Raw genomic sequence first — 27,127 nt, 5'->3', positions numbered from 1 at the left:
TCAGTAAACCTTTCACTTAGAATTAGTTACAATCTTATAACAAGTCATTCTGACATTACAAATTATTGAATCGGTCAACCATTCAATCAGAATCAACCAAAATCTCATAATAAGTCATTATGAGTTTTCAAATCCTTCAATTGGACAACCCTTAACTTAGAATCAACTACAATCTCATAGCAATCCATTTTGAGGTTACACCTTACCAAATTGGTCAAACTTTGACTCTCAATCAACTACAATCTAATAACAAGTCATTATGAGGTTATAGATTGCCGAATCGATCAACACTTCTCTCAAAATCTATTACAATCTAATTAAAATCCATTATGAGGTTTCAAATTATTGAAGTGGTCAACTCTTCAATCATAATTAGCCACAATCTCATAATAATGCATTCTTACGTTCCAGGTCATCAAATTGGTCAACCATTCACTCCGAATCTGCAAAAATCTCATAGCAAGTCATTCTAAGGTTACAAACCATCAAATTGATCGACCCTTCAATCAAAATCAGCCACAATCTCATTACAAGTCATTCTAAGATTATAGATTGCACATCACCAAATCGGCCAACCCTTCACTCAAAATTAGCTACAATCTCATTACAAATTATTCTAAGGTTACAAATCGCTAAATCATTCACCCCTTCACTCACATTCAACTACAATCTTATAATAAGATAATTTGAGGTTATAGATCACCAAATTAGTCAACCCTTCATGCAAAATCAACTATAATCTTATACCAAGCCATTCTAAGCTTTAGGATGACCAAATTGGTCAACCATTCAATAAAAATTAACCACAATATCATAACAAGCCATTTTGAGGTCACAAATCATTGAATCAATCAACCATTAACTCAAACTCAACTACAAGGTAACAACAAGTCATTTTGAGGCTATAGATCACTAAATCAGTCAACCATTCACTCAAACTTGGTTATAATCTTATAACAAGTCATCAAATCAGTCAACCCTTCACTCAAATAAGCTAGGACATCATAACAAGTCATTCTAAGCTTACAAACCATCGAATTGATCAAGTTTTCAATTAGAATCAGTTACAATCTTATAACAAACCATTATGAGGTTATATATCACTGAATTGATCAACCTTATACTTTGAACAAATGTGAATCTCATAACAAACCATTGTAAATCACATATCATTGAATTAGTCAACCCTATAGTCAAAACAAATGAAAATCTCATAACAAGTCATTTTGAGGTTACAAGTTGCCAAATTGGTCAAACCTTGACTCTGAATTAGCTACAATCTAATAACAAGACATTCTGAGGTTACAGATTGCCAAATTGATCAACCATTCACTCAAAATTAAATACAATCTTATAACAAACCATTTTGAGGTTGAAGATCATTGAATTAGTCAACCCTTCACTCAAAATTAGTGACAATCTAATAACAAGGCATTATGAGGTTTCAAATTACTAAATCTATCAATCATTCAATCTAATTTAGCCACAATCTCATAATAAGTGATTTTGAGGTTATAGATCATCAAATTGGTCAACCCTTCACTCTAAATCGGCTAGAATCTCATTACAAGTCATTATAATGTTACAGATTGTTGAATTGGTCAACCCTTCTATCAAAATCAAGTACAATCTCATAATAAGCTATACTGAGATTGTAGATCATAGAATTGCTTAATCATTCAATCAGAATCAACCAAGATCTCATAACAAGTCATTCTGAGGTTATAGATCACAAAATTGGTCAACTCTTCACTTGAATCATCTTAATCTCATAATAAGTTATTCTAAGGTTCCAGATCATCGAATCGGTCATTCCTTCACTAGCAATTAGCTACAATCTCATAACAATTCATTTTGAGGCTATAAATCACCAAATCGTTCAACCCTTCTCTCAGAATCGGCTACAATCTCATAGCAAGACATTCTTAGGTTATGAATCAGTGAATCAGTCAACCATTCAATCAAAATCAGCCATAATCTCATAACAAGTCATTCTGAGGTTGTAGATAATCAAGTCGGTCAACCCTTCATGCAAAATTAGCTACAATCTTTGGATAATCCAATCTGAGGTTACAAATCATTGAATCAATCAACAATTCACTCAGAATCAGCTGCAATGTCATAACACACCATTCTTAGGTAACAGATTATCAAATTGGTTAATCATTCAGTCAGAATCAACTATAATCTTAGAACAACCCATTTGGAGGTTATAGATCATTGAATTGTTCAGCCCTTCACTCAGGATTAGTTCCAATCTCATAACAAGTCATTATAAGGTTACAGATCGTTGAATCGATCAACCCTTCACTCAAAATGAGCTACAACATCATAATAAGTTGTTTTAAGATCGTAGATCACTGAATTAGTCAACCATTCAATTGGAGTTAGCCAAAATCTCATAACATGTCATTCTGGGGTTATAGATCACCGAATCAATCAACCCTTCACTCATAATTAGCTACAATCTCATAACAAGTCATTCTAAGGCTATAATCACTAATCGTTCGATCATTCACTTCAAATCAACTACAATCTCATTACAAGTCATTCTAAGATTACAAATCAGAATCAACGACAACCTCATAACAAGCCAATATGAGGTTGTAGATCAACGAATAAGTCAACCCTTTGCTCAGAATCAATTAAAACCTCATAATAAGCGATTCTGAGTTCATAGATCACCAAATCGATCAACCCTTCACTTAGAATTAGTTATAATCTCATAATAAGTTATTCTAAGGTTGCAAATTGCCAAATTGTCAACTCTTCCATCAAAGTCATCCATAATCTCATAACAAACCATTTTGATGTTAGAGATCACTAAATAGGTCAACCATTCACCCAAAATTAGCTACAATTATCTAATAAGCCATTTTGAGGTTTTAGACCATCGAATTGGTTGACTCTTCACTCATAATCATCTATAATATCATAACAAGTCATTTTGAGGTTACATGTTGCCAAATATCAACTCTAAATCATCAAATAAGTCAACTATTCAATCATAATTATCTACAATCTTATAACAAGTCATTCTAAGGTTACTGATCACTGAATCGGTCAACCCTACACTTGAAATTAGCTCCAATCTCATATCAAGCCATTCTCAAGCTACAAGTCACTAAATCAGTCAACCCTACACTCATAATCAACTAGAATCTTTTAACAATTCATAATGAGATTATAGATCATCAAATCGGTTAATTATTCAATCACAATCAACCACAATGTCATAACAAGTCATTTTGAGGTTCCAATTCCTTGATTTGGTAAAACCTTCACTTATTATCAATTAAAATCTTATAACAAGCCATTGTAAGGTTACACATGACCAAATTAGTCAATATCTCTGAATCAGCTACAATCTAATAACAAGTCATTAGAAGGTTATAGATCATTGAATCATTGAACCATTCATAGAGAATTAGCTAAAACCCTATAACAAACTGTTCTAAGGTTATAGACCATGGAATCAGTCAACCCTTCACTCAAAATCAGCTACAATCTCATAACTACTTATTTTGAGGTTCCAAATTACCGAATTAGTTAACCATTCAATCAAAATTGGCCACAATCTCATAACAAGTCATTATGAGATTTTAGATCACTAAATTGGTCCACCATTCACTTTGAATCAGTTAGAATCACATAATAGGCCATTTTGAGGTTAGATATCATTAATTCGATCAACCATTCAATCAGAATCAACCACAATCTCATAATAAGTCATTCTGAGGTTACAATTTGCCAAATTGGCCAATCTGTCACTCAAAATCAAGTACAATATCAAAACAAACCATTCTAAGGTTATAGATCACCGATAAGTCAATTCTTCACTCAAAATTAGCTACAATCTCATAATAAGCTATTTTCATTTTGTAGATTGTTGAATTGATCAACCGTTCAATCAGAGTCACGCAAAACATCATAACTAGTCATTCTAAGGTTATAGATAATTGAATCGATTAACCCTTCACTAAAAATCAGCTACAATCTTGTAACAAGTCATTCTAATGCTATAGCTCAATGAATTGGTCAACCCTTCACTCAAAATAAACTACAATCTCATAACACATCATTTTGAGGTTATAGATCACCAAATTGGTCAACAATTCAATCAAAATGAGCCATAATCTCAAAACAAGCCATCTTGAGGTTGTAGATCACCAAATCGATCAACCCTTCACTCAGAACCAGGTACAATCTCATAACAAGGCATTCTGAGGTTACAGATCACCAAATTGATCAACCCTTCACTTAGAATTAGTTGCAATCTCATAAAAAGTCATTCTATAGCTATAAATCACCAAATCGATCAACACTTCACTCAAAATCAACTACAATCTCATAACAAACCATTCTGAGGTTACATATCACTAAATCGGTCAATATTCAATCAAAATCAGCTGCAATCTCATAACATGTTATTATGAGGTTGTAAATCACCGAAATGGTCAACCCTTTGAATAAATTATAATCTCAAAATAAGTTATCCTAAGGTTGTAGATCATCGAATCAATCAACCATTCAGAGTCATCCATAATCTCATTACAAGCCATTTTAATGTTATAAATCATTGAATCAATCAATCGTTCAATTAGAATTAGCCACAATCACATAACAAGTTATTCTCAAGTTACATATCACCAAATTAGTCAACCTTTCACTCAAAATCAACGATAATCTCATAACAAGCTATTCTAAGGTTACATATTGTTGAATTGGTCAACCCTTCACTCAAAATCAGCTACAATCTAAATATAAGCTATTGTAAGGTTGTAGATAACTTTATTAATCTACCTTTCATGCAAAATAAAGTACAATATTATAATAAGCAATTGTGAGCTTACAAATCGCCAAATGTTTCAATCATTCAATCAAAATCAACCACCATCTCAAAATAAGTCATTTTGAGCTTGTAAATTGTTGAATCGCTCAACCCTTCACCAAAAATTTTCTAAAATCTCATAACAAGTCATTCTTAGGTTGTAGATCACTGAATCGGTCAACCCTACGGTCAAAAATCAACTATAATCTCATAATAAGCTATTATGAGGTTCCAAGTCACCAAATTGATCAGTCATTAAATTTAAGTCATCCATAGTCTTATAACAAGCAATTCTAAGGTTGTAGATCACTAAATCAATCAACCCTTCAATTAGAATCAACTATAATCTCATAATAAGCTAATCTGAGGTTCCAAGCCGCCAAGTCAATCAACCATTCAATCTAAGTCATCCATAATCTCGTAACAAGTCATTTTGAGGTCACAAAACATCAAATTAGTTAACCCTTCATGAAAAATCAAATACAATCTTATAACAAGGCATTTTGAACTTGCAAATCACCGAATTGATCAATCATTCAATTAGAATCAACCACAATGTTATATCAAGTTATTCTAAGGTTGCGGACCATTGAATCGGTGAACCATTCTCTCAGAATCAACTCTAATCTCATAATAAGCCATTCTAACATGGCCAGTCACCGAAACAATCAACCCTTCACTCAAAATTAAATGTAATTTCGTAATAAGATATTTTGAGCTTGCAGATCATTGAATTGGTCAACCGTGCAATCATATTTAACCATAATCTCATAACAAGTCATTTTAAAGTTATTGATTATAGAATAGGACAACCATAAACTCATATTTATCTACAATCTTATAACAAGTCATTCTAAGGTTACAGATCGTTGCATTGATCAACCCTTCACTCAGATTCAACTACAACCTCATAACAAGCTATTATCAAGTTACAAATCACTGAATTGGTCAACTTTTCACTCATAATCAATTATAAACGCATAATAAGCTATTATGATATTATAGATCGTCAAATCGATCAACTGTTTAATCAAAGTTAGCCTAAACCTCACAAGTCATTATGAGGTTATAGATAACCGCATCGATCAACCCTTGACTTAGAATCAATTGTAATCTCATAGTTAGTCATTCTAAGGTTACAAATCTTTGAATCATTTAACCCTTCACTCAAAATTAGCTGCAATCACATAATAAGTCATTTTGAGGCTATAAATTGCCGAATCAGTCAACCCTTCACTCAAAATCAACTACAATCTCATATGGATTAATTTATCTTTTAATGTTTGAAATTTGACAAAGTATTATGAAGGTGAGTTTTGGGAGGAATCACAAAGTAACAATTGAGCATTTCAAAATCCACTTTAGATATAGGTGTGAAATAAAGACAATCTTGGACAGTAGGGTGAGCAAGATTACCATAAACATGCAATAATTATATCTGGTGAAATGGTTTGCAGACCTATTGAGGATGCATCTTGGATGGCAAAAGTTAAAGTTAAAGGCTTTGGTTTTCCTCCTGAGAAATGAGAGGGTCACTTTTCTTTCTACCATAGGTATGTGATGTCACACATCCACGTAACCAAAACACTTCATTTAAAATTATAATGAAGGGTGCTCCCCTTAATACCTTAACCACATAACAAAAACAAAGAAATAACAATAATTTCTTTAACAAAATATGGGCTTCTTATTATTGTCGCAAATGTGGAATTATAGAATCCAGAATTACAATATGCTAACTCATATGGGTGCCTTCATTACTGTAATTTGTAGGACAAAGATGCAAAGTATCACCTAGAGCTATCCTAGACAATGTACGAGCATTTCTTAAATAGGCAATTTTATGCCACTCAGGAATGTTCTAGACACTCAAACTTAATATCTAGTGCTAACAGACCCTAGCAATACATATAGAGTCGATCAAATACACCTTTGATATTTATTTTGGAAGTTTTGGTCGGCCCAACTTCAGAAGGCCATAACATTCGAACCGTTGCTCTGATTGGCTATTATAACCACTTTTCAAAATCCTCAACTTCTAATCTACAAGCATGAATTTTTGCTCAAGCACCCATCCATCAAGCTTTTGGGCCTCATCCGTGCACATTTAGGCCTTCAACAGTGAGCCTAAAGTTTTTACACCAAATTTGCACACCAAAAATCCGCAATAAATCTATGAATATTCATGATATGGCACTGAATCTCCACTGGTAGGCAGGTATATCCAAGATGAACATCCACCTCTGAAATTAGGATATTTTGAGCTTGTATGACTAACTTACTAAGTAGCAAGCCTCTAGAAACAACAACTTTGCATTAAGACAACCCTTATTCAAACAATTGAAATGAAATATTTTTGGGTGATGCAAGATTGCTCTTACACCCAGGATGCTCCTACATCAAATTCATATCCCACTTCTTTGTTACGTTGAAAATCGGAGGAATAAGGGACAAAAATGAGTAAACAAGGAGGGGGTTGTCTACCAATGCATGGAGAAGGAGAGAGTGTCATTTAATGAATTCATTTCAAGTTTCATTTTGTGTGGTAAGAGGTTGTGTAATAATCAGAGTTGAAGGAGAGAGTGTTAATTAATAAAATCATTTCAGGTTGCATTTTGTTGGGGAGCATTGTGTAATAATCAGAGTTGCAAATTTATTTTTGGGTTTTCCTAGGGTAGAGGCTTTTTCTTTTTTTTTTCAGGGGTATTTAGTGTTGAGGTGGGTATGTGAGATGTGTGTTGTTTTTAGGGTGGGAGTGATAGGGTAACACTAGGATGAAGAATGAAATGAAAATTGATGTTTAATAATGAAATTTAGTTTGGTCTGTACATGGTAATCCAAAGATCATAATCTTGTGAAAGGCGTCATGATTATATGCCACAAAGGGGTGAAACTCATGAGATTAGTGGTTATGAATGCAACTATGAGAATAAACCTAAAACAAATAAAAATAACTCTAATGACAAGAACTATCACTTCCTAGCAACAATATGACAATAACTACAACAATGATAACATCAATCCACAATAATAACAATGAAAACAACAATTTATTACTAGAAATGAAAGAAAGCCAAATTAATAATGCTAAGATCAAACATTTAAAATATGATTTAAACACTCTTATTCAAAAACATTAATTTAGAATGTAGCATAAACACATTAATAAAATTAATGAAAGAGAAATAAACCATTGTACTTTAACATAGAGTGGGCCCTTGCTACATGGTTCATGTAGGGATGGAACAAAGTCTTTCTATGTTAGTTTGCTCAGAAGAAACAATGTTTTATTTAACCATAATCTTTACACACAATAACGTAAAGAGAGTCTACATATTGAAAAGTCTTATGTTATGCTAGTTATGTATGCATATCCTTTAACAACTACATAGAGGAATGGATTATTTATTCCAACAAGATAACAACTCACGTGAAACCTTGGCTTTTGGCCACATATTAAACTCAATCTTATTATAAAAGTAGACATAAATAGGCATATTTTATTTTTTCCCCAAATAGCCTGTACATAAATTGTGGGCTCTCTAGTTGTCTTTGACAAATTTCAACTGACATAATAGTAGTTATGGATGGGAGATCATGGAATAAGGTTAGGATGGATTCTCCTATTAATGGTAATGCTAAGATAAGACTAAACATTTAAATATCAACTACATGTTGATGTGTGTGCAATCATGTAAGCATGGCCAATGCTTTGTTAATATTCCTAGGTCATTGTTGTTGGAAGAAATAATGTTGTGAACTAATATGGAAAGATTTTGCATGGCTCTTGTAAAGAAGATGACATAAGGTTTGGAAAAGGTTTACATTCTTTTCCTAGTAAAATATTTTTCCCGAGACTTGAAATCACAATGTTGATTAGTAAACTCAACCAATAATTTATTTTCACATTTTTTCTAAAAATGGTAACATGTTACAATATAAATATTTGTGTGTGAGAGTGTCGAAGAGGAGCAAAAGAAAGTTGCCTCTACAACCCTCTGCATGCATCTTGGGTGGGAAGAATGACAAAAAGAAAGGTCTTCAGTTCTGGTATTGAGCTTACCTTCATTCACTCCGTAGCTCTTATGTGTCAAATAGGACCAAAGGCCCTGTGTGTGTGTGTGGTTAAATGGCATAAATGGAATGTTTAGATGGGTGTGAAGATATATGAAATAGGCATAAAATGGGACATAATTTTCTCTCATCAAGGAGTTTTTTTTTACTTAAAAAGAATTGAGAAGGATTCCTAGGGAGCCATCTCTAATACACTAGATTGTAGATCTAAGAGCATATCAATAATCATATTTGTATTGAGAATGTAAGTAGTGAGAGATCAAATCAGATGGGAATGTCATGAAGGCAATAAGTCCATTTTGTAATGCAATGTTCTTTAGAGTTTTAATAATAATTTCTTATGTTTGTTGAATCAAGTCGTCCATTTCATATATTTTTTATGTAATATACTTTAGATTGAATGTGTATTTTGAGTGCTAATTGAAACAAGTTTAAAGGTGAACGACTATGCATCACTATCTTTAAAAGACATAATAATACATAAGTATGTCTAGAGAACACATGTTCATATATGGTGAAATTAAAGTATCATAGCAAAGATGATTTTATCACATTGTTGTATATTGGTGTTATCTTCGTGAAATTATTCGCCAAAGTATATAGCTGTAGTCTATTGGGGTTTAACAATGTTAGGAGCAATAAGATTGCACAAAGTGATAAAATAAAAGGCAAGATAAATTGATCAATAAGAGGGGAAATCGTGGATGACACTTGAAGGTTTATAGAATGTAAGTTAATATGGCTATGTCACATGATGATGCAGTTTACAACTAATGGACTACACCTATAAAAGGAAAACATGTGAAGTCAAATGAATGATGATCACTAGGCCATGTGAGTTTTCCATACAAATCATGTGCTCACCTCATATAATATTAATTTCTTGTTAGAGGGCATTTCTATGTATGTCAATTAAGTGATTAATCACAGAACCTTAGTAGGATGTCATATCTAGTACACTATAGGAAACCGACACAAATTTTGAAATAAAAAATTAAAAGACTATCAAAAGCAAAGAAATATCTTGTTATTGTATATTATCAAATGGCAACAAATATCTAAAATATATATATGAAGATAATTATAATTAACAAATACCAAGTTAAGAAAAAAAGTTTTAAACAAATATAATTTTATATGGAAAAAAAATTTAATTGAAAATTAAAAAATGAAAAGAAAAACAAACAGAATACTAATAATATTTAATAAAGTAAAATTAATGTTTGAAAACGTATAATTAACTTATACCTGAATAAACATTGAAGGAGTGAAATATTAATATTAATACAGGTGTCACTGGCTTTGCATCCAGCCGGAGTCTTCTGGCATCTCCCCTAGGAGCTGAAGGATTGTAGTGGCTCGTCTTCCTGTGGAACTGGAGGATGGTCCCTTCTGCATGAGGTCTATAAGGGGGAAACGAGCGGCAGAGGCATAACGAGATCTGCAATCGTGCTTTTGGAAGATCTTTTCGAGGAGAAGCATGGCCTTCTCCTGCGCCTCGGGGGTGCCAGTGCGGAGCACTTGCAGGATCGGAGGGATGCCGTCGGCCTTGTCAATCTCCTTCACACCCCCCTCCCACATGCCATCCTCATCCCCGACCAGAGTGATGAGCGCCTCCAGGGCAGCTTCGTCTGCCCGCCACTCCCTCTCCCCCAACGCCCTCACCAGGGGCTCCACCGCCCCTGCGTTCACCAGGCAGAACGACGCCTCCCTCGCACACATCCTCCCGTGCACACTGCACTTCAGCTCCGGGTCGGGACTCGCCCACCACCCCCACCCACACGCATAATACATTACAACACTGCTCTGTCCTTTCATTGCACTGCTCGTCTTCATCGTGCTTGATGAAATCTGTCCCAACGCACTGGCGGCTCTTTGTTTTGCGAGGGAAGAGCCCGTTAACAGAAAACCCACCAGCAGAGGCATCACGCCGAGTTCTATGGCTCTTTTCTGATTAGTTAAATCGGTAGGACTAGTGAAGTGCAATAATACTCCAAGAGCATTCTCTATCAGTGTGCCGCCTCCACTGACTCTACAATTTCTAGATTCAGCTGAAGAGAGCAAACGGACAGTTGCATCCAACCCATCTGCGTCCATGAGCGCCTTTCTTATCCTTTCATTGTCTTTTGGAAGACAACATAGTATACCTGCACAAACAGCTTTCTCTTCTTCTCTATTGCCACTTGATATTCTCTCCACCAAAGTCCTGATGTGTGTTTCCCTTAGATTTTCTGCCAGCTCCCTTTCTCCTCCATCTTCCGCTAAACATATTAGAAGCTTTATCACATAGATTCGAACATCTGCATTCAGATCACATATGAGAGTCAACAGTACATGGACGCCCTGCGCACTCCTCACACGAAGCATGATTCTGGAACTCTTCGAAGACAAACCCAAAAGAATCTGAAGAAGATAAACTTTTAATGCATGCGCCACCAAACAGTTATCTAAAACACACTTAATATTTTCTTCAGAAGCTAATGTTTTTAGCTTATGATGGATTTTTTTCCCTTTAAAAGATGCTCTCGCTAAATTAGCCATTATCTCAGCTGCTTCTACTCTTAAGTCGATTTTTATCGAAGCCATAAACATAAGCGTGAACAGACGAGAAGCTACATTTGCATCAAGAATGCAAGCACAGTTCTCTGCCACTCTGGACAAGTTTTTAAGAGCAGAAAGAGAAACTGACATCGATTCTGAATTATCCTCCGATATCATTTGGAGCAGACTAGGTATAATACCCCCGTTAATCACAGAAGCCCTACTGCAATCAATATGCTTAATTTTAGAGAGCTTATCTGCAAGAAACACTTTTGTTTCTAGAGACCCTGCAAATGCCAAGGAGATTCTGTCAATATGGTTTATGCCCTTGTTTACAATCTATCCCACATTATGCTTAGAGAACCAAAAGATTTCTAATAGGGAAATTCTTCTTCTTACGTGGAAAACCAAGCATTGTAAACAAACAAATGGAAATTATTAGAACCAGAGTATATACTTTACTACATCGGAATTTGTTAAATTGATTGGCCAATGTCTACCAACCTCAAACTGAGAGAAATAAACAGGATATCATTAAACATAATCAGAAGCTTGGAGTGCCTGACGATTGCCGGGAATTTTGAATTCAAATTGCAAGATGATATGATATTTAAAAGTATAATACTGGATCAAACTCTTCCTTATAAAGAGAAAATATGACTTCAACAGATTCAAAAGTCGTAGTAAGATCCCAAAAAGTAAGATGCTTACGAACCAAAGCAGAAAATTCAGGATGAAGGTGAAGGAAAGTATTTGATAAAAATCACCCCTTCATATTTCTCAAATTTAATGGTTGCACACGACAAAAATAACTGCTCTGAATCAAAGATTTAGAATGAGGCCTTTTACTGCCTCTTTAGACAATGGATAGAATAACTGTTGCCCCACTTTTCACCCCATACCTATGTTATTAAAAATGAAAGATTTTGAAGTCATGGTCAGGTCTGGTCTGATTTGTGTCTAGGTCTAAGTCCTTCATAGGTAGGCTATCCTTGTCGGGTTTTCCTCTCTCTTGCCTTCTCATTTATAAGTCGGGTGGGTTGGTTCAAGTGTTGTCATGTTGGGTAGGTGATAGCTCCTAGCCCGGCAAGATATCATGTTCTCATTGATGATCTTCTCTGATAAAGGATGATTGTGAAGCTGTGATCTCCAGGCCTATATGGGGGATCTGATGGGATTTTGATTAATACAATATTATGCTAATCATTTATAAAGAATTCAATGGTCCTTGGTTGTGTTGTAAAGAATTGAAATGGGATGCCAACAATGGCCCTAGATGGATTGTAGATTGGACTGCAGTTTTGAGTCCCTGCACTACTGCTGGTATATGTGGTATCCAACCGGATCATATCAAATTGATTCCAATAGACCATCTTTAGGATGCTTGCCTTCAGGAATCATGCCAAATTGCAGAAATGATAATGTATCTGCAGCATTTAAGATGGTGACTCTTTCGAAGACAAATTACTATGGTGGAAGTTCAATAATAGCCAATTACAACAATATTTCATCAGTATCTTCCTGTGGTGAGCTATGCTTATCTGATTGCTCTTGTGTAGCATCTGTTTACTGGATTTCTAATCTAAAACCGTTCAGTTGGACATTAAGGCACATGGACAGGGATCTAAAGATAGTTATCTATTAAAAGGTTATGCCCTGAATACTGGTCAGGCAGCTCAAGGAATGCCTACAAGAGTGGCCCCAGCAAGAATTGCATGTTTGGATTTCAATCTTCAGAAGACAAAAATGCAGATGGGACTTCAGTAAACTTGAAGAAAGATCTCATATATAGCGATATTGATAAACTTTCAATATCAAATGTGAAGACTGGTTCTCAAAAGTTTTGGGCTCATCTAGCAATGGCATACATTTTTGCAATATGGACATGCTTTGTTCTTTACACAGAATATGATAAAGTAACATTCATGAGAATACGGTTTATGGCTTCACAACAGCGAGAAGAAATTTCCATACAAAGAGAAGAAATTTCGAAGCTAAGAAAATGGAGTGGCTTTCTCTATATGCACCTTGTACACATTGTGCATGTCTTTTTCTAATGTTATAGTCATCAATATTAATTTTATTTCACTGCTTAAGCTTCTCTCTGCGACATGAAAATTGAAGCTTAGGTATCTGCCCTATTTCAAAGGCAACAGCCTCATCATTCATTTTGTTTTCGAAGCATAAGATGAAGTGGTTTCATGATATAGAACAGGGGTTGCCCATTGGCTTAATAAGCAAGAGACGCAATGGCCTCAATGGGCATATGTGATTTGGCAGCTTATCCGCTGCAATCCATCGACAATTCTTGTGCTATCATACCTTCCATTTAAGCTGAGCCAATGGTGGAGGAAGAAAGCAGCTGTAATTATTGTTGTGGGAGACAGTAGGGACTATCACACTTATCCTGGTGATCTGTTTGACTACTTTGATGGTAAGCCAATCAGATGGAATAATTTAGAAGAAGTAAGTAGGCACTATGAAGAAGATGACCCAGATCGCCCCTACTTCTTCACAGTTATACACAATAACAATCATTACTTCACACACATTCATCTGCTATGTGACTTGCTAAAATGCTGGCAACTGTTTGGTGAAGACATAATCCTTGTAGATAGCTTAGAAGAATTTCTGGATCGCTGGCAGTGGGAAAGCACTTATCCGAAACAGAGGCTTATGAAAAGATATTGACAAAGAGTTACTTTTGTGGTAAAGGTGCTGGTCTGGTAGTTCCTACAACCTTAAACTATGTCGATTTCAGTAGTAAGTTTTGGGTGCTCATAAGCTCTCTTCCTATACTGCTTCAGGCAAATAATTACGTAAAGCTTTCAACTCTTTTGAGTCTTGTGCTTATTCTGCTGCATTTCAATAGAGGTCGATTGTACAGAGTTTACGATAGGAGTTTTAATGATATCACCAATTATGTTAAAGTGAACATCTTCAAGGAAAGAACGGGGTTATATGATTTCTTCTCCATATTCAGCCGCCATTGGCGATACAGTGACAGTGTTGAGAAGCATGCGTATCCAGCACAGCCGGGCCGCAGATTGAAAATAGGTTATTACAGTAAATTGGAAAAGCCCAATAATATACAGATTCTTGGATGGGAAAGAAACATGGCTGATCCTAGTGATCAGAATATATTCATGGAGAAAGACATAGATAAGGCTCACTGTAACCTTATGAAATATAGTGATATGTATGCGGTGGGTCCAAGGTTTATGTGCAAGGCTGTGATCAAAGATACATCCGCTATTCCTCCATAGTATCAAAGATTCTTTGCGGCAAGACAGGGATCTTGATGCGTGTCCAGTGCACGACGACAAAAGCAGAAAATTCCAAATTCAAAGATCGATGATATGGGTTTGTTAGTGTATAAAGAAAGTGAAGACATTAATTCTAGCATGCCAATGTCGGATTTGATTAATTAAAGTCTTTTCATTTCACATTCTTGGAGGCAAACTAGATGAAGAGTCCGAGTTTTTTTTTTTTTGGCTTTGTGATTGTAATTGCAAAAGTGCTAGTCTGGCTTTCCAAATTCTGAATTTGAAATACTTCATATTCCCATGAAAAGTGTATGCTTGTAATCCTTATATAAACTGTTGTAAAAGCAAATTCTTGGGGGGGGGGGGGGGGGGGGGGAAGGGTCTTCTTTTCCTGCATACAGTCAGAGAGCTGGAGTAGAGGAGAGGGCATGTTAGTTTATGTATTTCATTTCATTGCATATAGGAGTTGGCAAATTTTGGTGAAGCTGGTTGCAGAGTCAATCAAGTTTAGTGCCATTATTTTACCATCCACTTTCATCATCTGTATCTGATGTTGTTTCATTGTGTTGAATTGAAGATGGGGAAATAAACAGAGTTTTGTTTCATTGTTTTCAATTTAGCCAATCAGTAGAATAATCGGAGAATTATAACTAGTTGTGGAATTGCGTCAGCATACTTCATTTGCATTTCATAACTTGCATAGCCATTCTTCATTTGCATTTCATAATTTGCATTTTCAAATTGTTGTGTTGGGAAATTCATAAGATTGTGAAAATCAATCAACATAGCATCTTTGCATTTAGATCCTGCCTGAGATTTCACTTGCCTGGGTGGAACTCAGTTTCCTCTGCTGTTCTCTGGTTAAGAACATACCTGCAGTAGGAATTAGAATTGAAACAAAATTCATTGAATATTTTTCACATAGGGAGCTGTACCTTAATTCAGAGGGAAACTAGTTATTGTCAGAAACAGTTTCCCAACTGTTATGTAAAGTTGTTCTTCATTACAAATTGGGCAAATTAAAAGGAGAATCAGAAGAAGAACAATCTGTTTACTAACAATGACATGAGACCTAATGTCATTAATTTTTATCTCAGTGCATGTTTGCAGCCTTGTGAAGATTGATTTGAGGCTTTTGATTCTCTGCATCTGAGAAGTAGATCGTAGGTGAATGTCATCCACAAATTGATATTTGATAATCCCTTAATCCCCTATTTACATAGGATGATGAACTTTTCATTCATGCTGTTTAGTTGCCAGAGTGATTTAAATGTTTCTCCACGTGGATGATTTCAAACGATTTTATCCTTGTTCATGACAGCAGTAGATAAAGAGGAGGGTGAAGACAGTCGTGCATCTAATCTATAACTTGTTTGCTAAAGCCACATTTCGCAAAGATTTTCAACACAAAGTCTGAGTCACATCTATCAGAGACTTGACCGTATTAATTTCGGTAAATATTCCAGACCAATTTTGTTATATCATTAACCCAAAAGCTCTTCAACGGATCACATCAATCTGCCATTTGAATTCTGAGAAGAAATAGTGACAGAGTCTGAAATAAATATGGGAAACAGAGAGGCTTGAGACCAAGATTCATGAACTGTATTGCAAAGAGTTTTAAGCCTGTATGCTCCAGTTTTAAATTTTTTTGCTGTTTTTGGATCAGCACTAGGTAAGCGTCATTACTGTTGATTAACATTTATTTGTTCCTCCTCTATTTATCTTGCAAACAAATCATATTTTACAACGCTCTAGAATATTTGATAAAACAATTATAGGAAACCATCAGGCTGAGGCTTGTCCTTGTTGACCGAAAACACATTTATTTCGAGTTCTTCAATTTTACTTGAAAGAACAATATTGTCCTCAGCAATCAGATTTGGAATGTTTTCCAGAAATGTTGCCAGGGACCGAGAGAGAGTGGTGTTTTCAACAGTGAAAAGAGCAATAAAGAACTTCATGGCATGAAAAGAATTAGCTTGGGCCTCTTTGAGGAGTTGGTCACTGCTGGGCATTATTTTTGTGAAGGTTTTGATGCATTGCCTTTCAAGCACACAAGTTACCAAAGTATGTTGTGTTCGCACAATTGTTAGGTCTTTGATTATTGATTGTTCTTGAGAAGCTAGAGAGTGTGAGTTCTTGGATCAAAATTTCTAAACATGAAACAGGATCTTTCTTGTTTAGCCAAAACTATTCCCTTACTCATTTTATACCGGTTTGAGTTTTATACCTCAAGTACTCCAATTTTTATATAGCATGCCTTGCAATTGTAGAGAGCAATTTCTCATCATTTCTCCTACAATGTAGGATGAGTTAACCAATGTTTGTTCAAACTGGCATTGGAAACATCTACATTCTGCAGGTATTATGTTTAACATGACAGTACAGCCATCTGATATGTGATGAGCATAACCTATATTAGGACACATTTATTAAGGGTGTATAAGAACCCTCTGCAAGTTCCAACTCTGACAAACACTGGATTGCTTCACTTTCAGATGTTTTGACATTTTGTCAAACACTATGCAGGCAACCTCTATTTTGTTGGCTTTAATTTCAGATTATTTTTACTTCCTTGGAATAGTTTCAAAAGAAGTTTAAATGCTTGGAAGTAATTGCTAAGATATCTAAGCAAAGCACTAAAATGCAAATACAATTCTTTTTTTCCTCTTTGAATGCATACTTGTGATTTCTTCATGTAAATTGTACACCTACAGCCAATAGGCATTTTCACAAACACTTGGCATGCAATCTAATAAGCTTATTATGAACAGTTAAGATATGACATTACTTCAAACATTTACTGTGCATTCTTATTCCTTCGCATCTAATCAAACAATTTACAATGACAAGTACTATGCACATAGATATTAATTTATAAATTAATGTAAGGAAACCTGTGACTAATTTGCAAGCACCATATTTGCTCCCAGTTGTAATCGCAGCCACTGAAACAACCCCAAAGTTGACGCTGAAGATTGTATTAGATAGGGGAGACACACTCCTATAACCAACATGTCCAAATACTAACAAATGCTGCTCAATACTGAAAATGCTGCCCACCAAAATGACTGATGCTGCTCTCAACACTGTCACAGCTTTCAAGATACAAGCATTGTCCTCCTTTTTAAGGCTGTGGCTACCTATGCATTCAAATGCGACCCCTTCTTGGTGAATCGTTGGCCTCCAATTCTAAATACAGGTCTTTATACACCAAGCAATCTGCAACTAAAAACTGCCTGGAACCTTGCAAATTATTCTCTGGAACCAAACGCTGAAATTCTTCTCCAAATCGTACTCAAATTTAGACAGTGATAGTACTGAATTATCTAGATAGTTTCACCAGTTCAAAGTGAATTATTTGGATAGAATTCAGCATTCCACAGATAAGAAAATCTGAAAACCCTTGGCTCTCAGCCCTTCACAATTTCACTAAACTGAAAACCAATGCAACCAGAATGAATCCATTCTCTTCTTTCAAGATATTCATATTTCCAAATGTCCTTTCAACCAGAGGCTTTAAACTCACGCCTCACATAACTTAACGCTTGACTTTCCAAATGTCCTTTCAACCAGAGGCTTTAAACTCACGCCTCACATAACTTAACGCTTGACTTAGCTTTTGATGTAAAGAGGAGACAATAAGGGAAGCTTATCTTCCGTGGCCTATTGCCCATAAAATTTTAGACTAACCCTACTATTCTATGGGCTCCCTGCCCGCCTATAGATAGTAGGCTATCATTGGCTGCTCTATCATTTTAAATAACTATTGTAATTTGGAAATTAAACAATTATTTCCCTCCACAACTTATTAGGCATATCAAATGCACATTTAAAATAAGCATTAATTCAGTAGGTACTTTATAATAGCTTATTAGTTATTAATTTAATAAATTCAATTAATAATAACATCATTTGAATTAATAACTTAATAATCCTTCCAAAGTACCAGGCCAAATGCAATAATTTTACTGAGAGAGATTATCACCCAAGTGCGTTGCTAAAAGTAGTAACTGACCAATACCAACTTACTATAAATAGTTAAGTCTCTCAAATTGAGCCAGCTGACAAAATGAGTGAATCTCTGTACAAACCATAAGTTTGGGGGCCCCTGTCAAAAATAGCTCTGATTATAATTTGACTTACAATAAATGGTAAACCCCAAACCGGAAGCTTGACAACTCCATACTGCTAGCCAACTTTCCAAGTGCCTTGCTAAAGATAGAAACTCTGACTTATCCAAAATAGACAACTACTGTAAATAACAAGTTTGTCAATGTAACTCAAACGAAGATCAATCTTGACCATCCCTAACCTTTAGAGTGGGAATTGGCCTCCGACTCTGCCAAGTGTCCCCTTTGAACAACTTCATTAGCCTATGAGAGTCAGGAAATAGGCTAATCTTCTGAAAGATGACACTCACAAAAAGGGGGACATTACATGGTGATCCATAGATCTGCAATAAGAAACTTAACTTGTCTTTCAGCTCTACATTTACTTTCCTTTCTTCGGTTGGCACCAGTGTTGCTGCAGTGTTTTGATTGAATCTTGTGCTCTGTTTTGCTTCCTCTTAAAGATTTTACAGTCTTGAAATCGCCTATAAGGATTAACAAGTGCTTACTGGACTTTGTCGCAATCACAACACAGTTGCTTTGTACAAAAGTGATTTTGTTTACTGTCACTGATTGCATGCGCTTATGGATTCGATTCTTGGAGATACCTAGTTATTATCTAAAGATTGTATCTATATGATAAGATTGTGAGATGCTTTCAGTAGATGGCAATTATTGAGAGCTTTAGCCCCTACACAATCCAAGCGAGGATGTACATTATTGTAGAATTCTGATAGAGTCTTATCCTTTACAAAATTATCCAAACTAGAAGAACAAAAGCTGATGCAAGAGCATCCATGGTATACAGACTATCCTTATAAACCAAAAATATGTTTAATTTAATTTTTCACAGTTTATGTAATATAGTTGTAATTTGTGTCTGTTGAGACTGGTTACGGATTTTTCTTGTGGTATGATTGTAAACTCATATGGCCAAAGGGGCAATTTATAAGTATTCATATCCATTATGCTTGCTAAAAACCTTAGTTACTGGTTCAAATTCAGTTCGAAATACAGGTTCGAAGAACTGGTTTGCCTGTACAGCAAAATTTTGGAAAGGGTTTTGGGTTCATTTGGGTTCGTTTGTACAAAAACATATAAGAAGTATAAAAAATTATATATATACATATTTATGAAGCATCCATTATACAGGCTATCCTTATAAACCAAAAATATGTTTAATTTAATTTTTCACAGTTTATGTAATATAGTTGTAATTTGTGCCTGACCAATATTGTTGAGACTGGTTACGGGTTTTTCTTGTGGTATGATTGTAAACTCATATAGCCAAAGGGGCATTTTATAAGTATTCATATCCATTATACTTGCTAAAAACCTTAGTTACTGGTTCAAATTCAATTTGAAATACAGGTTCGAAGAACTGGTTTGCTGGTACAGCAAAATTTTGGAAAGGGTTTTGGGTTCATTTGGGTTCATTTGGGTTCATTTGTACAAAAACATATAAGTATAAAAAATTATATATATACATATTTATGAAGCCTAGAAGCATAGAGTATCGTAAAATCATATGATGTACATTGTAAACTAAGTTAATCATTTAAACAACAAAAACACCATAGGCATAAACTTTAAACAAGTACGTTGTAATCATAGCATCATGAATAAAGATCATACCATCATATATTTCAATTTTCAAGTTCAACATCAAAGATTCAAAACATTAAAAGTAAATCATGATCTATGAATCATAACAGCAAGTTCAAGTATCATTTTTCCAACTTCAAGTCAACTAATTATAATGCATAAAATTTTAACATTCGTCTTCTTCATCTTCATCTTCTTCTTCTTCTTCTTCTTCTCCTCGTAGTCCTTCTGCATTAGTTGACTCAGCAATAGAGCTAAGGCCAATGGGACCAGCACCAACAACAATAGTATGGGCATCAAAATCTTCAAAGTCTTCAATTGTAAGCCGAGAAGCAGAAATATCCAAGGCCGCCAACTCTACATCTACATCCCACCTCTTTATCTCCCCTTCTTTGTATTCTTTAGTCTTGTGCGAGAGGAGACGCAAGTTGTGATGCACAAACACCAAGTTTCCTCTTTTTTATTGCAATCTATTGCGCTTCACTGAATGGATGAAAGAATATGTGCTCCCATTTCTCTCTAAAGTGGATGAACGAGCAATCTATGAAAACATGACATGTAAACAATTAAAATAAAGTTTTAATTATGTAACTTTATTCTTAGATCCCAAATTAGCCCAAATTTGTCCCTAATTCGATCTGGGCAGCCAAAATTCGCCCGGGTTCGAATTCTGGACTGCGAGTTCGAACCAACCCAGGGAAAATCGAACCCTAATCAAACCTAGGTCAAACCAGAATAGTATTCAAACTGGTTTGAACCCAAGCAGAGTTCTTGATCCAAAACAGCGAACCCGGATAACTAAGCTAAAAACATTGACTAGAGGTATAAAGAGAAAGGATCGCTTAGTTTGGTAAATAAACATAGAGGATATACATTTGTATATATTATCATGTGTATGATTGTCTTGTTGTCATGTAAAGATGGGAACTTGTTACTCAAGACTTATGACTGTGAAAAAGCACAATATTTTTCTGAGCTAAGATTGCTACTATTGATTGAATGAAATCTTCTTACACCAGCGTTTTTAATCAACTGAGCATGGGTGGCTGTTCTATTTTTCATCCTCCTCTAGCAACCTTATGCATGATTATGTAAAATCTCATGACTTCAAATCTACATATAGGGGGTTTGGTTTGATGTTTTTAAACTTACTCTTTCGGAATAATATTATATTTTAAGTCATGTCTAATCAGTGCTTCTATGGCCTTGTATGTACTTGTACTAATCTGAGTTGATTTGTTTAAAATAACTGAAACATGTAATATATCATGTTTGAATTGTTTCAAAAGTCATGCTACTGTTTCATGTTCAATCATTCGAGAAACTGAACAGAATGGTGGGGCTTAAATGCTACGATGCACACGAGAAAGGGGTGACTGTTGATTTCAATTTTCATCTCACTTAGTTCATCAACTTACTTGGAAGGATTGGCAGGGTTGATAGAGGCTCCTTCAATCAACTGAGCATGGGTGGCTGTTCTATTTTTCATCCTCCTCTAGCAACCTTATGCATGATTATGTAAAATCTCATGACTTCAAATCTACATATAGGGGGTTTGGTTTGATGTTTTTAAACTTACTCTTTCGGAATAATATTATATTTTAAGTCATGTCTAATCAGTGCTTCTATGGCCTTGTATGTACTTGTACTAATCTGAGTTGATTTGTTTAAAATAACTGAAACATGTAATATATCATGTTTGAATTGTTTCAAAAGTCATGCTACTGTTTCATGTTCAATCATTCGAGAAACTGAACAGAATGGTGGGGCTTAAATGCTACGATGCACACGAGAAAGGGGTGACTGTTGATTTCAATTTTCATCTCACTTAGTTCATCAACTTACTTGGAAGGATTGGCAGGGTTGATAGAGGCTCCTTCAATCCTTTTGCATTATCTCATAGAATACATGTGGTCAAACTTGAGATCCGGGAGCTTTATGCATAGGATTGATTATGAATATTGTTGATACCAAAACTCACCTTTTACATAGAATTTCATGCTTGACAAGGAATGTCAACAGTACAGATTTGTGCGAGATTATCATAAGACATTTATTATTGTGGAAGGCCAGTCAAGGTCTACACATATATTATGTTTCAAACCTTGGCCAACGGAATATGCTTGTAATCTTTTTCTCTGTGTGAAGAGAAATAACAGCCATCTACTCTTGTTCCTTGTTTCTTCCTATGTGGTACACTTTTGTGACCATGTTCATAAAGTGTAGGGTTATGCTTGTGTTCTCTTGTGTTGCATGTGAAAAGAACTAGTGGTCATCTGCACTTGTTGCTAGTTTCTTCCTAAGTGCAACACTGTAGTGACCACAGTTGCAAAGCATAGAGTCCAACATTTCAAGATAGCATATAAGGGAGTCATACAATCTTGGGATTGGTGAAAGAAGAACTCACATTTGTGCTCTCTCTCTCTCTCTCTCTTTGGCTTTTGTTCATGTATGCTGTCATTCCACAAGTATTATTCTAATACTCTAAAGGTCTTTTGTCGAGTACTACCACATCACACTTGAGGAAATCAGTTTTCAGTTCTATAGATACATGGTGGAAGATGATCATGTTCTTCAATTTGAAATCTTTTGGTTTGTATACGTCATATCAGCTTTGTACTTTCTTTCAGTGATTAGAAACTGTCCTTAAATTGTATATTATCAGATATCAAAGTATTGTAAATCTGGAAAATATATGTGATTTTTTTAAGGAGAAAGAAATCAGCTTTATATTTCAAATGTCTTGTATTTCGGGCTTATTGTAAGTAACGCTGCAAGTATGATGTATCAATTGTTTAATTTGAATAGAAAACTATTTTCATGAAGCTTGATTGGACAAATATTCAACTGAATGAATTTTGATATGAAAATTTTAAAAATGCAAATTTTTTGTTTCCCTAAATGTTTATAATATATATTGTATCTTGTTAGTCTTTATATCATGTACACTAGTTGATGTCTAATTTGTTGCATAAAAACCTTATAATGTTAAATCGACTAAAACCAATTTCTTAATACAACAATGCCCATACGTCAAGGAAATAAATATACATTAGTATTTTCTTATCCTTATAAAGTACCTAAAACACGAGCAAATCCCTCCTACTTGTATTTGCAGTTAGTTGATATTGTAGAAGATAACAGGTATATTTTGATACGAACTGAAGAATTTAAATAGGAATTTTCTGCATTTTTTTCAACTATAGTGAAATTAGTATTTTTTCTAGCTCGCAACTATTGGGCTCTGATAGTATTGATGGAGAGCATATCCAATGGATGTTGAATTTTCCTCCTTGTACAGAAATTTTTTGGTTTGGTGTTCATGATTCAGCCATCAGGATTCCTGGTTCTTGGGAAAGAACATGTGGTTTGTGGGTTGTTCGGGTCATCATATGGATTGCAAGCTCCTAGAACCTGGTATTTAAAATTGACCAAACTTCTAGAGATTTAGGATTTTGAAGAAATTGTGATCTCAATCTATTAATGACAATTCATCGTGATGAAACAATGATTATACTTATCCATGTTAACGATATTGCTATCACCGAGAGTGAGACCAGCATTATTTTGTATTTAACGGTTCAGAATTTTGGCAAGGATCATGCTCTTTTTGTTGCACAAACTAAGTAATGTCAAAGCATGCTATCACCAAGAGTGAGATCAGAATTATCCAACAAATGAAAGCACGAGCTTTTTTTTAACATGAAATATCTCAACCCCATATATTGTTTAGGTTCAGTGCAGCACTACATAAGAAACTGAACTATTTCAGAAGAAGAGAAGTGACAATTGATTCTGGTTTACTAACCAAATTGATTCAGTGATTGAGGGAGCTTTCAGATAAATTAAAAATTATCAGGCAAACTAATGGTTGTCATGTTTGCTGAAGTAAGGTTAGATTAAGCATTTACTCTTTTAGTTGTACGTGTGTTTGTTACAGGGGTATGAAGTTTATTATGGCCTACAAGCTTATATAAGGAGGCATTATGCTATGTTTTTTTGCGGCTTGGTTGATAGAGCTTATAGATTTCATTAAGAATATTAATTGGTAGGTTATAATGTCTACTGTGATGGTAAACCATCCACTTAGCTTGTAACAGAGATTTTTTTTTAAAATTAAACTATGCTATCAAGATCTGAAATTCTTGTCTTTTCTATTGAAGGGAAGCTTAAGTTTCAATCTACGTAACCATGCACCTTTGGTATCAATGAGAACAGGTAGTGCACGATGAGAATATGAATGGCTTATAGATTTCATTAAGAATATTAATTGGTAGGTTATAATGTCTAGTGTGATGGTAAACCATCCACTTAGCTTGTAACAGAGATTTTTTTTTAAAATTAAACTATGCTATCAAGATCTGAAATTCTTGTCTTTTCTATTGAAGGGAAGCTTAAGTTTCAATCTACGTAACCATGCACCTTTGGTATCAATGAGAACAGGTAGTGCACGATGAGAATATGAATGGATACTGGATTTACTAGTTCTATCATATATGGTCATAGGAGGTGTACCTTGTATAAGTTGGTTGACTAAAGGATCATAATAGTGAACCTCTGCCATTTCTATGATATTGGCATCCACCATTGACAAGTTAGTTAGTACTTCCCTTGACTTTTCTGCATGCGGACCACTCAGCATGGAAACCAACAAAGGAATGGCATTGCGGGTCTTCCCTATCATGTTTCGCAGCTGAGGATCTTTGGACAGCTCGAATAGCAATGAAACTGCAAAACTCTTCATTTCAGTTTCTTCAGTGAGATAGTTCACTATGTCCTCTATTTCCCCAGCATTTGCAATCTTCTCCTGCACATGAAAAATATTGACATTATATCGATTTTGATTTTTATCTTGTATAGGATTTACCCACCTGGTGATTACTACCAAAAGAAGTGGTTCTTCAAAAGGTTACCATTTACCAAATCGAGCTAATTAATGGAATAAAATTGCACAGTAAGATTAAAAAGAGCATAGAATTGGAATCATCTGGGCCATATTAAATATTCCAGATTTGGTTAAGTATTTAGATAAAGATGCAAAGGATATTGCAATGTTCCGTATGAGAAAAGAACAAAATCATCAAATTTAAAGACAGATATTCTTTCTCTGTGAAGGGTTCCTTGACAGAAATGTTTAGGTGACTACTGCACGAACTAAAGAAACAAGATATGAGATTCAACATTATACAAATGGCTATCTTCCTATTCCATATGGTGGAGTGTGATAGGGTAGAAATATTTCACTTGAAAGAATCGTACCTTATTAGTATCGTGTTGTGCAAGACTGCACAAGCATTGCAGTGCTTTGAGGCGCAGGGATTCCGATTCAGAGGAGGTGAGTCGGAATATTGCGGGGATCAAAGCTTTGTCTCCAATGAGGCGACTGTAGGAGGTGTTTTCAGCGGAGAGAGTTGAGAGGTCGAGAAGGGCGGCCTCAGCCTCGGCCTCGGTGGCCAATTTGGTCGCTGCGGTGTCGATGCGGAATTTGGCATTGCTTTGCTTCCACTCTCGGATGAGCTCTCGCAGATTACGGTTGGGAATCAAATGGCGGCTGTGCAGGTCACATTTGTTGACAGGGCAGGTGGTGTTGCCGCTGTCGAACCACTTCTGGATGGCGGACCTCTCGTAGGTGATGCCCGTCTCGAGGTCGACGGGGTCGTCCATGATGGTCTCGTTGAGGGGGCAGAAGAAGTAGAGGGGCACGGGGGAAGGGGAAGAAGAAGAAGAAGAGGGGTCCTCTTCCACAATGCCTGAGCGGCAGAGGAAGGCCTGAATCTGCTGGAGCATGCAGGCCTCGGCCTCCCTCTTGTGGTTCTCGAGGTCCTCCTTCTTCTGGCGGACCTTGTGGAGCTCGGAGTGGAGGGAGGAGTGGTCGATGTCGACGCCCATGGCGTTGGCGACCTGGACGATGAGCTGGAGCACCTGGCGGCTGTCGCTCTGCATCAACTGCATCTCCCGCTCGATCTCCCCCACCAGAGACTCCGTGCCCACCTCCGCCTTGAACTCCGCATTGCGCATGGTCTCGCACAGGGCCACCGTCCTCTCCTTGATCTCCACCGACACGTCCAGCGTCGCGATTCTCAGCGCGTTCAGGCTCCGCTCGATGCCCCGCGTGATCTCCTTCATCTCGTCCGGCAGCAGCTTCAGCTTGAGGAACAGGTACATCCAGCTCCCCGACGTGTAGCTGCTGATGAGCCTCGACGCCTTGTTCAGCTGCTCCTCAAGCTCCTCCAGCGCCACTCTCACCGTCTCCGACGACCCCTGCACGTTCCGGTGCCATAGGGCCACCAGAATCGGCTCTATCTTCGTTATGTGGCTCTGCAATTCCCTGAAGCTCCGCTTTGCAAACAGCACGTTGTGCGTCGCGCTCCCCGTCTCTCGTATCTGCATCAGCACCTTCCCTATCAGCTCGTTCGCTATGTTCAACCCAATTGTCGCCGCAGCCCCCGACATTTCTTTCGCACAATCCTCTGCCCCTTCCCCCTCTCCCTCCAATTATGCATTTCGCTCCTCCCTCACTTCCTGCAACTTTCCTCTTCGACTAGTCAACGAAACCTTATACACTCCCCACTGCTCTGGTCAACCCTAGCCCCCACGCTGGGATGGGATTGACCACATTCCTCCTACCGCAACACGCCATCATCTACCAGTGGGAACTAGGAGAAAGCTAACAAGCTATGACAATAATGGAGTTA

General features: G+C 36.1%; 1 protein-coding gene across 3 annotated transcripts; it reads right to left on the bottom strand.

Moving 5' to 3' along the window:
* On the bottom strand, positions 1-27,127 carry LOC149538796 (U-box domain-containing protein 24-like). 3 transcript variants are annotated; one of them, XM_089800109.1, is made up of 4 exons: positions 25,692-27,127; positions 24,948-25,239; positions 10,154-11,733; positions 1-443 (listed from the first exon to the last, which is right to left on the bottom strand). In XM_089800109.1, the coding sequence occupies exons 1-3, from the start codon at positions 26,883-26,885 to the stop codon at positions 10,199-10,201; spliced, it is 3,021 nt and encodes a 1,006-aa protein (XP_089656235.1). In that variant the 5' UTR covers positions 26,886-27,127; the 3' UTR covers positions 1-443; positions 10,154-10,198. The 3 variants fall into 3 exon arrangements, with proteins under 3 accessions (XP_089656235.1, XP_089656236.1, XP_089656234.1); XM_089800110.1 differs by lacking the exon at positions 1-443 and adding an exon at positions 6,495-7,074; XM_089800108.1 differs by lacking the exon at positions 1-443 and having other exon boundaries at positions 10,075-11,733.

This window comes from Cupressus sempervirens, chromosome 9 (assembly GCF_028749045.1).
Source record: "Cupressus sempervirens isolate cs-2001-9-10 chromosome 9, ASM2874904v1, whole genome shotgun sequence".
Lineage (NCBI taxonomy): Eukaryota > Viridiplantae > Streptophyta > Pinopsida > Cupressales > Cupressaceae > Cupressus > Cupressus sempervirens.
The sequence above is the reverse complement of the archived record's forward strand: the minus strand, read 5'-3'. Positions and strand labels throughout refer to the sequence as shown.

Excerpts from the sequence above, each read along its gene's own strand:
- LOC149538796 (XM_089800109.1), bottom strand. The coding sequence starts at position 26,885 with ATGTCGGGGGCTGCGGCGACAATTGGGTTGAACATAGCGAACGAGCTG. Across the intron at positions 25,240-25,691 it reads CACAACACGATACTAATAAG|GAGAAGATTGCAAATGCTGG; the intron begins GTACGATTCTTT and ends TTTCATGTGCAG. Across the intron at positions 11,734-24,947 it reads AGTCAACCAACTTATACAAG|GGTCTCTAGAAACAAAAGTG; the intron begins GTACACCTCCTA and ends TGGCATTTGCAG.